This window comes from Heteronotia binoei, chromosome 5 (assembly GCF_032191835.1).
Source record: "Heteronotia binoei isolate CCM8104 ecotype False Entrance Well chromosome 5, APGP_CSIRO_Hbin_v1, whole genome shotgun sequence".
NCBI lineage: Eukaryota > Metazoa > Chordata > Lepidosauria > Squamata > Gekkonidae > Heteronotia > Heteronotia binoei.
Window position 1 is genome coordinate 53,024,627 of NC_083227.1, and position 13,948 is coordinate 53,038,574.

Genomic DNA, 13,948 nt, shown 5'->3' on the forward strand with positions numbered 1-13,948 from the left:
TTTTAATTGTAACAGTGACACCTCACCTCACCTCACTTTTTTTATTATAAAAACTGTATTGAAAAACCAAGGGGAATTAAGTCTTCCTGTTGGTCATACATGGAGTGCTAATGAGATTGCTTGTGAGTTATCAAAACTGTGGACAAACATCAGAAAATCCCACCTAATTAATTGAGGAATCTCCTGATTTAAGCCACTGCACATTCCCTGCCTTAATTATACAGGATATGTACAGTAGCGTGATAAATTAGACAATAAATTTCTGAAACAAAAAGCACTTCTGAGGATAAAACATTGCTTGGCCCAAAAAGATGAAGCTGCAGAGGCCCTCCAATTCTTTTCTTTTCTTTAAAAATTGGGACTTACCAAAAGTCGTTCCAGCTTCTGGACGACTAACTGAAGACACAATGACAAAGCCGAAGCCTTCGTTCTCTCCCCGGCGAATTTCCACATCGTAGGGCTGCACCACCGTGCTGACCACTCCACTCCCACCACCTCCTCCACTTCCGATTCCACTGGTGCTGCCACTGCCTGAACTGACAGTATTGAGGGAGTTCTGGCTTCCCTGTGGAGTGCGTTTCTCCTCTGTCAGAGAAGCAGGCTGGTTGCTGCTGTGATGGGATGAGGCTGGAGATGGCACCTCGTTCTCTGCTTTTGGAACTATTTGAGAAAGATGCAATCCTAAGTCAACAGTCTTTACAAGAGGCCATGCTTTTAACTACAGGACTTCAGAAAGAACTGAACATCACCAAGCTAAGGGTCAGCTGGGTCAACTGATACAAATTAGCATCTTGTGCTTTGCTCTTGCTGGGGGCACCGGGTGACTTTAAAGAACTCCAAACTGGCTCTCAAACCAAGACCTATTTATTCAAAAAGGCATTCTCAGAGAAGCAATACTATACAACTGTTTTAGTGTTTTCTGATGGTGCATTTTGGTGGTTCCATGTTGATTTTATATAGGCTTTTAGTACCAAATTTCCAGGCATCTGAGGGAAACAGAAAGTGGAACTCCATTCTACAAGGTGAGTCTGATGTTTTCAGGATGCAGAACTTCCAATATTAAATATCATTAGAATAAAAATAAGAGGATCAGCATGGTACCATAGTTAGAATGTTGGACCAAGCTCTGTTTCAGGGGGCAGCTGTGCTGGTTTGCAGTAGCACCTTAGAGACTAAAAAGATTCTTGGGGTATAAGCTTTCAAGAGTGAAAGATCTCTTCATCAGACCAGGATCTGGGAGACCAAAGTTTCAATCTCCATTCTGCCAGGGAAGCCCACTGGTGGCCTTGGGTAAGCCAGTCTCTCTCAGCCTAACCTGCCTCACAGGGTTGTTGTGAGGAACTAATGGAGGAGGGCAGAATGATGTTGTAAGTTACTTCGGGTTCCCCATGGGTAGAGAAGCACAGTATAAATAAATACATTATTGCTGGGCAGAGCTTTTTTTGTAGAAAAAGCTCAGCAGGAACTCATTTGCATATCAGGCCACACCCCTCACATCACCATTGTTTTGCACATGATTTTTTTGTGGAAAAAGCCCAGCAGGAACTCATTTGCATATTAGGCCACATCTGACACCAAGCCAGCAGGAACTATGTTCCTGTGTATTCATGCTTGAAGAAAGCCCTGCTGCTTGATATTATTATGCTATCTTCAGTTACCCAGAGACCATACAATTTCATGTATAATCGCTCCCATGCAAAAATATATTTTAAAATTGTAAATTTAAATATAATGAAGAAACTCCCATGTCTCTGAAAAAGTAGCAACAGGTCCCACTGAATATTAACAGTCAAAATCATGTTGATAGCATTCCAGTCTATATTTATGTTACGTCTGGACAGCCTCAGCAACAAAAAACTGAAGATGAAACACAAAACTCTGTACATTGCTATTTTTGCCAGAACTCAGGCTTTTGATCTTCAGAAAGTAGTTCACTTTCATCCGGAGTAAAAATAAAACACCTGCACAGTCACATGTCAGCCTACCTGTATACACCACTTTGCGCCTGACGGTTAAATTGACATGGCCTTGCTTGGCTGCCTGTTGCATAAGCTGGACTACAAGTTGGTGCGACTTCCCAACCACTGGGGTCCCATCCACACAGATCAATTCATCCCCTGATCGCAGGCGGCCATCAGCATCTGCAGCACCCAGTGGCACGATATGACCAATATAAATCTGTGGGAAATACGTATGCATCGGAGATCAGAGTTGTTCACAAAGGCATTCAGCAGTCTCATCTAATCCAGTTTCCAAAGCAGGATCCTTTACTCCCAGACATCTCTTAATCAACCTGACCATGTAATACAGATTGGTGGTGCGTGTACAGCAATTAGCACAGCGGGTGGTGCCAGCTGCAAACAGAAAAGTCAGCCACCGCTGGACTGAGTTGCACTCCGTAAGGAAAGGCTCCAAGGAATCAGCCAGCTTCACAGGCAGCACCAAATATCTTCACTATCCCAGACAGTTGGGGAAAAAATCCATGAATTACTCCAAGAACACACTTTCTAAATCCCTTGTATATCCATCCCAAATACAGCATCAGAGTTCACATATATTCCTGCATACTGGGAGAGGGCCCTACTGGTCCTCTAGGGAGAGGGGCAGGCCTAAGATTCAGCAGGCGCTCACAGAAGCACAGCTCCTGAACCTTTCTGACGGTTCCCCCTCCCCCTCCCCACCTATCTTGTCCATTGAATAGTAGGTGCAGCTGCATAACGATCCCTGGATTAGGAGAGCAGGCAGCCAGCCAACCACCAGGAGCTTGGCCATGCCCCCAGCAACCCTCATTAACCCCTGGAGAAGCCCATACTACCTTTTCTCCACTTCTTATGCAATTTTGGGCAATGGGTGGCTTGCTGAACTTTTGACTGGGGGGGGGGACCCAGGAGAGCCCCAGGCAAGTGAGGCCTTGCTTGCCCGGGGCTCTCTTTTCTTGCATCAGGTTGCTTTTGGGTGGGGGAGTGAGGCATATGCTAATGAATTATGCTAATGAGCTCTGCCACCTATTTTTCTACAAAATGACCCCTGGAGAGGGGTATGGGTAGATGGTCACTGGCATATACCAAAACCCAGAGGAGGCTTCTGTACATGAACCAAGCATCTCTCCTTGCCTGCCATGCTCATAAATTGATGATAACTCTACAGGGGGCCTTGATGCCTTCACATCTAGGAATTTCAATAATTCCTCTAAGGCCACCTGCACACCAGGAAGGACCCCTCACCCCTGCCATTCTTCACACCTTTTGTCTTCATTTCTATGTGTGGAAATATCCAGGATCTCTCTGTGCAAGCCTGAGCCCAGATGAGGCACAGGCTGAGCTGACACCAGCCCCATCAGCAGCAGAAAGAAGTGTCAGCTATAATCTGGCTACATCCCCAGAAATTCCTTGAGGCTACAGAGCCTCCAGTCCACTGTAAAACTTTTGGACTTAGTGCTATTCAGTACTGACTTTACTAATTTCAAATTACAGACTAAAAACAACAGGTTGAATCCTACCCTGCATGAGCAGAAGGAGTTTGATTATGTCAGAAACTAACCTAATGAAATGTTTAAATGCTATGCTGAATGCAAAATTGGCATGGTCTATACCATTGTGAAATAAGGTGTACGGAGAGCACATAAATTATCAGTGGTAGAGCATATGTTAACATGCAGAACATCCCAAATCCAATCCCTGGCACTTCCAATTAAAGCTGCAGGGCTGGGAAAGGCCTCTCTTGGGAGACGAAGCACCAGTCTCAGTAGATAATACTGGGCCAATATGGGTTATCTTTATACATTCCCCTAAATTTCACAGCAACATTCCCTAAAGAATACACCCATGATGAGGGCAGGCAATTCCAGAATTTTGCTCCCTGAATAGTTAAAGACTCCCCTTCCAACCGACCAATCTAATATTATTAATGGAGAGTTTTAGTCTGATTAAATTCTATGCCATCCTTCCTCCTTTGTTTCACGCTGAGCTATTTGAGCTGCAGAGTTCTGTTGAATGAGTCTGTGTTTATACAGCTAGACAGCTCAGGGGACTGGTAATGAGATCAAAAGCCCTGGCTTGAGTGTGACCTAGATCAGCAGCAGCCCAGAGTGGCTAACATCTGCTTAATGTTCTGGTCAGCTGCTGTGGCAAAACAGCTCAAGGGGCTCAGCTGGTAGACACGGTCCTCTCTCCCCATGAACTAGGATCAACACTTTGAGCATAGCTGGGTGCTGGTTCTGATTTTTTTTTTTTTTTTTGGGGGGGGGGGTTGCTAGCACAGTAATAAGGTTCAAGATAGGGAAAGATAAAAATGTGAAAGTGGATGGAAATTCTGAAAGACTTACAGGTTCCCCAGGTTCATTGCCACCAAGAATCCTAAATCCAAACCCAGTTTCCTTTCTCCATAGAAAGATATCCTGTTCTTGATAATCTGGAACTGCAATAAAACAGGAAGAGTTAATTTTTAGTAATGGTTGGACACCTCGTTTTTTTACTGACTTGCTCTTGAAATGACAGAACACACTTAGGATATGCTCCACAAAAAGCCATTTTACCCTGGTGATCTGTCTATACTGAATGGAGCTTGATTATTCAGTCCACAAAATGTCTAACTATCGATTCCATGGTATTTGAAAATGGCATAGGTACTGATAAGCCTCCAGAAGACACACTCCTATGCTGACTAAGACTGTTGTTGATTCTCTCTGTGTGTCATATTAGAGATGCAACACATGCCAGGTAATGCGCAGAAGCCATTCCATATTCCACTTCGCCATTCACTGGACTTTCCCTTATTTCCTCTAGAAACCAGGAAAAGGTTGTGTCAGATAAATAATGCCTGTGTCAATTTTGGAAGAAGGCACAAGCAATTTCAGAAGTTTTTAAATTCTCAAACAGAAATATGCTAGGGGCACAGTGCATTGTATGGCTGCTATTTTAAAGGAACACGGATGGGCATCCAATGTTCATCCCATTCCTCAAGTCCTGGGTGTGCCAGTGAGTCAGTCCATGCTGGTCCAGGCTTGTTGTAACCTTGCCTGCAAGAGATACAACAGGGGGCTGCAGTCCCTGTACACACTATCTTCTCTCTCTGCTACAGATCAAGCCACACTTGTCACCAGCAAGAAAATATGCCTGCTTTTATGGTTGCTGCATCTCCTTTTACGGTTCAGGGCAAAAAGCAACAACCTGAATTTGTGTGTGTGCGCAAGGGGAGGGGGTGTAAATGCTGCAGCACCAATGTGCTCCTATGCTTCTGTGAAAGGCCTCAGCGTCTCCCACAGAAGTGCTTACCTATCTATGAAAAGTAGCAGAGGAAGAACAAATTGTTAGGTTATGGCAGGGGAGCGGGGAAACCTAAAAATAAAGAAGCAGCCTACTCATTCCTCTGCAAAAGAGAGAGCAAAATGCAAATGTGAAAAGAAGGTGAACAGTATCCACCAGGGGAAAGCAGAATTCTGAGCAAGGAAATCATGATGACTCTTGTTAATCTCCGGGATCTGCGGCTTTGGAATCGCCTCTTAGCAGTAATTTGAATTTTTTTTCCACCCTCCAATATCACTTGGTGCAACTAGACCCATCTGCATGGGGTGTTTTATTGGTCTGCATAAGATCTTTAAATGAGGCTTGCTGCCTAGAAATATTGAAATGCCTGTCAAGATTTGGTGATTATCCTTACAGATTTGCAGTAATCTGATACTAGGCGGGCGGGGGGTGGGGTTCATTTTAGGTGTGGCGACCAACTGCGAATCAACTGTTTGCCTAGTGCTACAGTATTAGAATTTCATCAGTGTTACCATGAGCACTAAAATACCCTTATTAGAAATGATGAGTAAATAAGACTCTCTCTCTCTCTCTTCTTTTTTTTTTGGTCATTAGGCAAATAAGGGTCTATAAGCATAACTCCATCAGCAACATAGCACAGTTGATTTTCTTTTCATAGCGGAGGGAGAGAGAACAAATCAAAGGGCTCTCTGCCAAAACGACTACTGTACTAATTAACATCTGCAGAGCTTTATTTCTTATTGTCAGCATCATTTCTGCTGACAATGCTATAAATAGCTGGAGCAACGGGGCACAACCCATCGACAAACCTCTTATGTCTAACAGTGCAATCCTATGCAGAGTTACTTCAGTCTAAATCCATTTATTTCAATGGGCTTAGACTGGAGTATTCTGTAATAGAATAGGACTAGGAGACTCTCTCTTTTACCCATCTACGTTTGTATCCAAGGCTCCTGCATAGTTCCATGCCTGGTGGTCTTATTCTCTCCATGCCCGCCCCCCCACACCCTGCCCACACCCTGGCAATCTAAAAAAGATTGTGAACCCTCACCAAAGGGGTCATGTCACTTCCACTATCTTTGTTGTGCCTTCCATAGTGACGTCACTAAATAGTTGTAGTCTTCCACTGACTATTTGGTAGTGGTCATTTTTAGAGCAAAAAGAATTGTGGAGAGGGGAGGCTGAAATGTACCCTTTGAGAAGCCTCCTCCTCCTCCCTCTTCCAGCGGTGATTTCCTATCTGCTGGTGCTTCTGCTTTGGCCCCATTTTCCTTCTTCCTGGCTGTCCCTTTGCCTAATCAATCCTAGCCAATCAAGGATGATGCAACAAAAGTAATAATGCCTTGTAGCCAATTGTATCTAGCTATATGACTGTGCCAGAAAGCAAATTAAGACTGAAGGCAAGTGTGCTGATCACACACTCTGAATGGAAAACACTTTAAGCCATCGTTTGTAGCTCCCTACCTAAGAACTGGCTGAAGGGGAGAAGCCCTCCCTCCTTTGTAGCTAACAAAACATTTGGTGATAAGGAACCACCTCCTTTAAAGATGGTGTTATGACTTATACATATTTTTTTTTCCATGGCTGGGGGGAGGGAAGAAACAATTTAATTGCTGTGGACCGTTCCACCACTAGGTGAATGTTTTGATTTTCCCCTGATGAAGCCTGCACAGCAAAACACGTAGGGACTTTGTATAATAAATCAGTCACCCAGCATTTTTTCCTTTTTGTTCTCTTGACACATTGCTGGGTGCACCCCAGTTTTTCTTTATCCGCACAGCTTCAAACCATTCACAAGAAAGAATAGATGTAGGTGCCTTGCACATGACAGCTGCAAATAAAAAATAATTGTGCAGCAGAAAATGATTGCACTAAACTAGTCTCCTTTAAGGATTCACAGTTCAACCAAATTCAACAGCAAACATTTTTAGAAGTGTAATACTTTAAATGGAATATCTAGCTCTTCCAGCTTACATGTTTTGTTACTATATTTTTGAAATAACTAAGGCTGACAATACTACTTTAGATTCCTAGGGAGAAAGGACTTAAAGTCAAGAGCCAACCCAATATGAAATACTCAGATAAACTAATAGTCACCAAGCAAAGATGTCCACAACTATTGTTCAATGTGCAACAGCCCTATTCATCAAATGCAGTTAAGAAAGATGTTCCAGATTACACTGTTCATGTTTCTTAAAATGCAAAATTAATTGCTCCTGTTAAATAATATCAGAGGAAGAATTCAGGGCAGGTTAATGTAATATTGTTAATGATAGTACTTTAGTTTTATTATATTTCAGTATAAACTTATTTATGATGTATAATTAAGAACAACCCTTCAGCAGTACAGATGTTATAACTTCTATTTTTCTTTTCTTTTTTAAATTTCCTGGTCAGGAATTATTATTAAGATCCTTTCACAGAGGGAGCAAATATGTATTCTGAAAGCAACAGAAGCAGGGCTTTTTTCCTGGAAAAAGAAGTGCTGGAATTCTCCAGAAGGAAATGAAGACAAAACACACATGAACTTTTAAACATTTTTTGAGAATTTTATGCCCATGAGGAGGTTCTGGAACTCTGTTCCACCATGTTCCCCCCAGACAAAAAGCCCTGAACAGAAATATATGTCCAAGTGTGTGCCCTTATAATCCAAGGAAAGTGATAGTTAGTTGCTCTGAAGATCTGAATCATGAGAGCGATTTCTTTGCCGCATGATACTGGAGCTTTAAAAGCCTTGACTGTCAGCATGTGATGAAGCTGCTTCTCACAGCTCTGTTTTACCTGAACCATGTCAAAGGCAGCATTTATCCTTTAACTTTGACCAACCCAGGTAAACTTGAGATAAAGGAACTGAAAAGGTACAAGGAGAAACTCTAGACTATGTATTCTAAGACTGTGCTATAGTGAGTTTCTCCTAGATCAAGGGGGAAATGGTTGAAGCCTCCCAAATAGAATGGGATGGATAAAGAACTCTGTATAGAATCAAAACACACAAAGTATCTGTGTTTCTATTTGGAATGATGATTATTTTCTTTTTGTATTTTTTAGGGGGCAAGGTGGGATAGAAATCAAACTAAAAAAAATAAATTGATTTTATGAGGTGAGTCACCTGGAAGATGCCTTGCAACAAGAAGTTCCAATACAAATAATGTTGGTCCAGCTTAAGAAATTTGCACAGTACACACAAGAATCCCCACTCTTCCCAGGCCCCCCCCTTCCCCTGGTAGCCATTTTAGACCCTGGGGTAGCTTACTGCTGAGGTTCTGGGACCCATGTGAAATAACAACCATGAGGACCAGGTATCTCCAGGAAAGAGGAGAAAGTGTGTGAAAATGCTCCCTTCTGCCTGTTCCATCAGTAGAGCCTCTCCTCCTGTCTTTGTAAGAATAGGGTCACAATGAATCCATTCCAATATGTCTTAAGGAAGCATATTCAGATTCATTCTGCCTTTATATCCAGCACAGTTAAAGAAGCAGAGCTTAGCACGTGTGCAATGGTGTGTACAAAGCAGGTTTTATTTTGTAGAAAAAGAGGTGCCGGAACTCATTAGCACAACTCATTTGCATAACTCATTTGCAAGGGGGTTGGACTAGACGACCCTGGAGGTCCCCTCCAACTCTATGATTCGAGGCCACACACCCCTGACATCACCAGAAATTATATCAGCTCAGCATCTACCTTAAAATGCTTCTTGAATTATAATTGCCATAATAAAACCTTACTCCTATCATACTCTTAAAATTACTTTCTCTTATGTGGCCACAGTGACATGATGGTTTCCATCTGTCTGCTTTATAACTTTTGGTTATTTCCCCATTTTTTGGTGGGGAAGAATATTAGAAAGTTTGTCAAATCTTAAAGTTCAGCAAAATTCTCACAGAGGGTTTGAACAATGGAGCCCAGAAGCAAGTATTGGGGGGGGGGGGGGGGATGGTAAGAAAGAAAGAGCACAATAAAATTTAGAGCTTCCGGAGCTCTGCTCCTGTGAGCTCCTGCCTAAAATGAGACCTGGTACAAAGAAACCTCATAACAAGTGTATTGGATAGTTTGTTCAAAATCACTAACTGCATGTACAAACTGCTCTCTACATGGCAACTCTTGGGTGCAGTAGCAGGCTGTAAATTCATACTGTATCCCTGGAAAGCACAGGTAACTATTCAGTAGGACACAGAGTCACACCAGTGATGGGAATCTGGTCACTCTGTCTACAGTGCTCCTACAATCACTTGCATCACTTGGTGGATGAAGCCCAGAAAAGGCTGAATGCATCAGGCTCCCACAATGAAGCATCATGCAAAAGGATCCTCAGTTCCTGGTATCTGCAGCTGCCCCATTGACATCCCATCAAATGAAAGGAGCTTATACCTGAGATTCTCTAGCTTCAGTGGATTGCTGATCATTTCACATCAAGCAGGTGCGATGCTTTTTGCACCGAGCTTACCATTCACTCTGCATCAAAAGAGGCTGGCTTGGATTTCTAGGCTGCTATCCCTTTTCAATGACTCACCACTGAAGTCCATTTAAGTGGGGAATACAAACGTGCAGATGGAAAGAGCAGGGACAAAAGAAAGCTAGCCTGCATGCTTCATTCTGTAACGTTTTACAGCCATCAATTCAGAGAGCACATTTCTTGTATACACTCTCATTTTAACTGATCAGTATTTCAGAAGCTAAGATTTTCCCCTCTCTCTAAAACGTACAGATATTAGTGCACTGAGCATAACTCAACAATCTTCTAAACACAATTACAGAATAATAAGGTGATCGACGTGATGCAAGTCTGTAATTGCAATCTGTTCAGCCACTTGAAGGACATTGCCTTACAATGCTGGCACTGCTTTACAGAAGTACAGTTTAGACAATATGAAATGTATCTGGATGAAAAGCTATTTGAACTCTGGCATCAACTCAGATGGGAAATATATTGTTCAAGAAACCACAGGTAGATAGCAAGAGTTGCCAGTCACCAGGTGGTACCTGGAGCTCTCCCATTATTACAAGTGATTTCCAGATTTCCAAGGTCAGTTCCCCTAGAGAAAGTGACCGCTTTGAAGGTGAACACAATGGAATTACACCCCACTGAGGTCCCTCCCCTCCCTTCCTTAAACCCCACCCTCCCGAGGCTCCACACACCCCCAATCTCCAGGAATTTCCCAACTGGCAACCCAACCTATGTCTCATGTTGGAGGCCAAGCCAAGCCAGTAAAGCATACAGTTAAGCATCTTCTGGGAACACCAGCATGGAATTCCCCACCCACCCCCACTCTCAGCATCTTCTAGCACAAAACCATTTATCCACTCTACACTGTTTCTCCAGTAACCAAAGTTTTACATTATTTTTTTAAAAAGTTTTTTTTAAAACCAAACATTATGTTTCTTGTTGAAACACATGTCTGCTTAATTCAGCTATGCATTAGGCTGAGACAATATACCCTATCATTGGGATATACCCTGTTACTGTCACACTCATTTTAAGACTCTGCTGGAAAAGATTATTTAGATCTCTGACTGTAGACAGTGCTCCTTTTGGGGCTCTAACTCAGGACAGATTTATTCTTATCACGGCAAATAGGGCAGGCTCATTTTATGCTGGTTGCAGCAGCCATTTGCAAAGACTTTACTCATAAAGGTGTACTTTGCAGTAAGGAAGCTAAGATTTTCAAGGTTACCAGGTGTTTTGTGTTTGTGTTGGTTGTTTAGGGCATGGTATGCTTACAGCACAATGCTAAGCAGAGTTACTCTATTCCTGGGGTGGCCAAACTGTGGCTCAGGAGCCACATGTGGCTTTTTCACACCTATTGTGTGGCTCTTGAAGCCCCCACCACTCCATTGGCCAGCTTGGAGAAAGTATTTCTCTCTTTAAATCACTTCTCTAAGGAAAGCCAGTTGGTAGGCTTGGAGAATGCATTTAAAATTAAAGTTACTTTATTTCCACCTCCCCTCCCCATCTATTTGCCTCCCTCCCTCCATTTCTGTCTTGCAGCTCTCAAACATCTGACATTCTTATGGCTCTCAAACATCTGATGTTTATTCTATGTGGCTCTTACATTAAGCAAGTTTGGCCACCCCTGCTCTATTCTAAGTCCACTGAAGTCTTAGAAGGGTGTAGCACTTTAGGATTGCACTGTAATGTTAGTCACTTCTTCTGTTTATGTTAATGATCCAATTCATGCATTTCTGTTTATTTTGGGAACCTTTTAAATGGACCCGTATTATGTGATGTCACTTTTCTGCTGTTTTGAGTTTGATTACTGCAGCCTGTGGACAGAATGTGTAATGATAGATTTGATTTGAAACAATCTGCTCAACCAGAAAAAATAATACCACAAACCAAACATCCTCCCCACAATAGCATGTGAATCCCCAAACTATATTGTAGCTAGGACTTTAGATCCCTGCAGTATAAGAGAACATGAAGAGGAAAGGTCTTGTCCTTCCCATTAAAGTTCATACCTAATACTGCATATTGAACAAACAGATATTAAAAGGGAAAAAGGATGGTGAGACACAAACACCATACATGCATAACACATATAGCAACACAACAAAAATGAAACAAAATTCTTTTTAATAGCTTTTGCACTGATTGACATTACCAGAAGCATTAGCCACTGACCAAATTGCTCTCCAAACTAAATTCTGTTATCCTCCTGTCTGGCAGAGATTGTTTTACAAACTTAGGGGGTCAAGCAGTGAAACATAATGTGAGTGATCTTGGCTCCACAAGGCTATCCAAAGGTTCAGCCACAGGCTGACAGTTTGGAAGTTGCTGCGCATTACTGAATCTGGCAATGTATGATGGTGAGATTTCTCCAAATATGAGGAGAGAAACTAGCAGACAGTATGTGGCAGAACCAGAAGAACAGCCCCATGTGAAGAGTGTTTCAAACTTAAACTAAATTTACATATTATTCCCAATCGGATTCTTTTCCACAGCAGAGCGTATTATAATCTGTTTGTTCCACCAAATTGTAAATTAATGATTGAAAACCGATTAGCAAAATTAGGTGCTGCTAAGTGTAAATAATAAAATACTTAATACAAACTGAACCTAAATAAAATCAAAGCATGTTTTGATTATGAATCTTAATTGGTTTTTTAAAATGGAGGTGGGCACTGTATATTTATCATAGTTAAACCTCTTTCTATTGTCCTTAACCCCCCCCCCCCCCCCATGACATAGGGAATAATTCTAACACAAAAACCTTTGGGTAATCTAAAACAGCTCATTTTTTTCAAGCACTTCATTGCAAAAGTAATAAAAAGATTTTTGGGTAGGTAATGAGGAAAATGATATCAATTCGCTACAGGGAATTAATCAGAGTCACGGTTTACAAACACAACTGGAAGTTTCTTTTCTGCTAGACGTGGTCTCTGTTCCAGTGCTGGACTGTGTACAATTAAGGAAAGCATGTCAAGTGTTCACTACTCCTCATGCTTTATCTTTCCACCCCACCCATGCCATGGAAGTTGTCACCAGATCACAAACACTGCACAAGATGGACGACAAGACACACAGAAAAGTTCTCTGCTCATCCTTACATTCTCCAAAATTCGTGGAACTGATTTCTCTCTCTCTTTCACCCTTGCTCAGTCCAGTCGCAGGCGAAGGTGACATAGCTGTGGATATTAATTTTAACATTTTGCAAAGCTTTAGTGGATTTTGTTTTCTTGTTTGTTCATTGCAGTTAAGGATTAAGGCAAAGACCTACCTGCTTTGTCAACTCTGTACCTACTAGCAATATCTAGGATTAGACTGCTTTATCAGAATGTAATATGCATCACTGAAAATATGTTAAAATTGCGTATCATGGGGAGAGAAAAAAAAATCACCATTTGCTGCCATCACAAAAGAGCTCCCAGGGTTTTGCAAACACACAATTCTTATCTGGTGGATTAGAGAGCAAAACCTATACACACAAGAAAATTATACTGAAAATATTTGAGTAAGATACTGTGCGATAACAGAAGTTTTAAAATGAAAGGTAACCAACAGCAGCATTAATTTGGGGGGAAATCTTGTCATCATGTTCTTTGGACATTTGCTTAAATAATGATGGTTGTCAGAGCCCAGTGTCTCACATTTACTTTCTCCTATATGATAATACACATGCAAATAAAATAGTGCAAGGCAAAATGCTTTGGGATCAGTGTATGTTTCTCCTTGATAACACATATTGAGATAACAGCTGTGGATATAGGTCTCAGATCAAAATATATGCTTTAGCTACACCTTCCACCACCACACTAAATAATGCACTTTCAATCCACTTTCAAACTGGATTTTACTGTGTGAACTGGCAAAATCCAGTTGGAAAGTGCATTGAAATTGGACTGAAACTGCATTATTTAGCATGTGTGATTGCAGCACTAAATATCAATTTTACAAAGTCTATTCAGAAGCAATTCCATGTTATTCAATTGGGCTTACTTCCAGGAAAGTATCTACTAAATTGGTGTCCTGTACAAAAAAAAAAAAAGCATTTTGAGAGACTCCTAAATACTCGCAAGACAATGATGTCTTGCTTGACAATCACAAAGGAAAACTGGCTAGGAGTTTATTGTTCAAGTTCTGTTAACCCCATGCTTGACCACCACAGAGAACCATAAATTTACAAAGGATCAAAGAAATCTGAAGAGTTTGCCATTCCACTCTTCTAGGAATATTTCCATATATAAAACAT

The 13,948-nt window shown here is 41.6% G+C and overlaps 1 protein-coding gene across 32 annotated transcripts in view; it reads right to left on the bottom strand.

Annotated features, from left to right (window-relative positions):
• The window catches only part of MAGI1 (membrane associated guanylate kinase, WW and PDZ domain containing 1), a 736,174-nt gene that overhangs the window by 34,143 nt on the left and 688,083 nt on the right, over positions 1 to 13,948 (bottom strand). For 19 of the 32 annotated variants that reach the window (XM_060239486.1, XM_060239470.1, XM_060239485.1 and 16 more), the window contains 4 exons: positions 12,807 to 12,884; positions 4,325 to 4,416; positions 1,986 to 2,178; positions 367 to 660 (listed from right to left, as the gene is read on the bottom strand). In XM_060239486.1, the coding sequence (XP_060095469.1) occupies positions 367 to 660; positions 1,986 to 2,178; positions 4,325 to 4,416; positions 12,807 to 12,884 (657 nt within the window). The remainder of the gene's footprint in view (positions 1 to 366; positions 661 to 1,985; positions 2,179 to 4,324; positions 4,417 to 12,806; positions 12,885 to 13,948) is intronic. The other 13 variants (XM_060239488.1, XM_060239490.1, XM_060239489.1 and 10 more) reach the window with 1 other exon arrangement.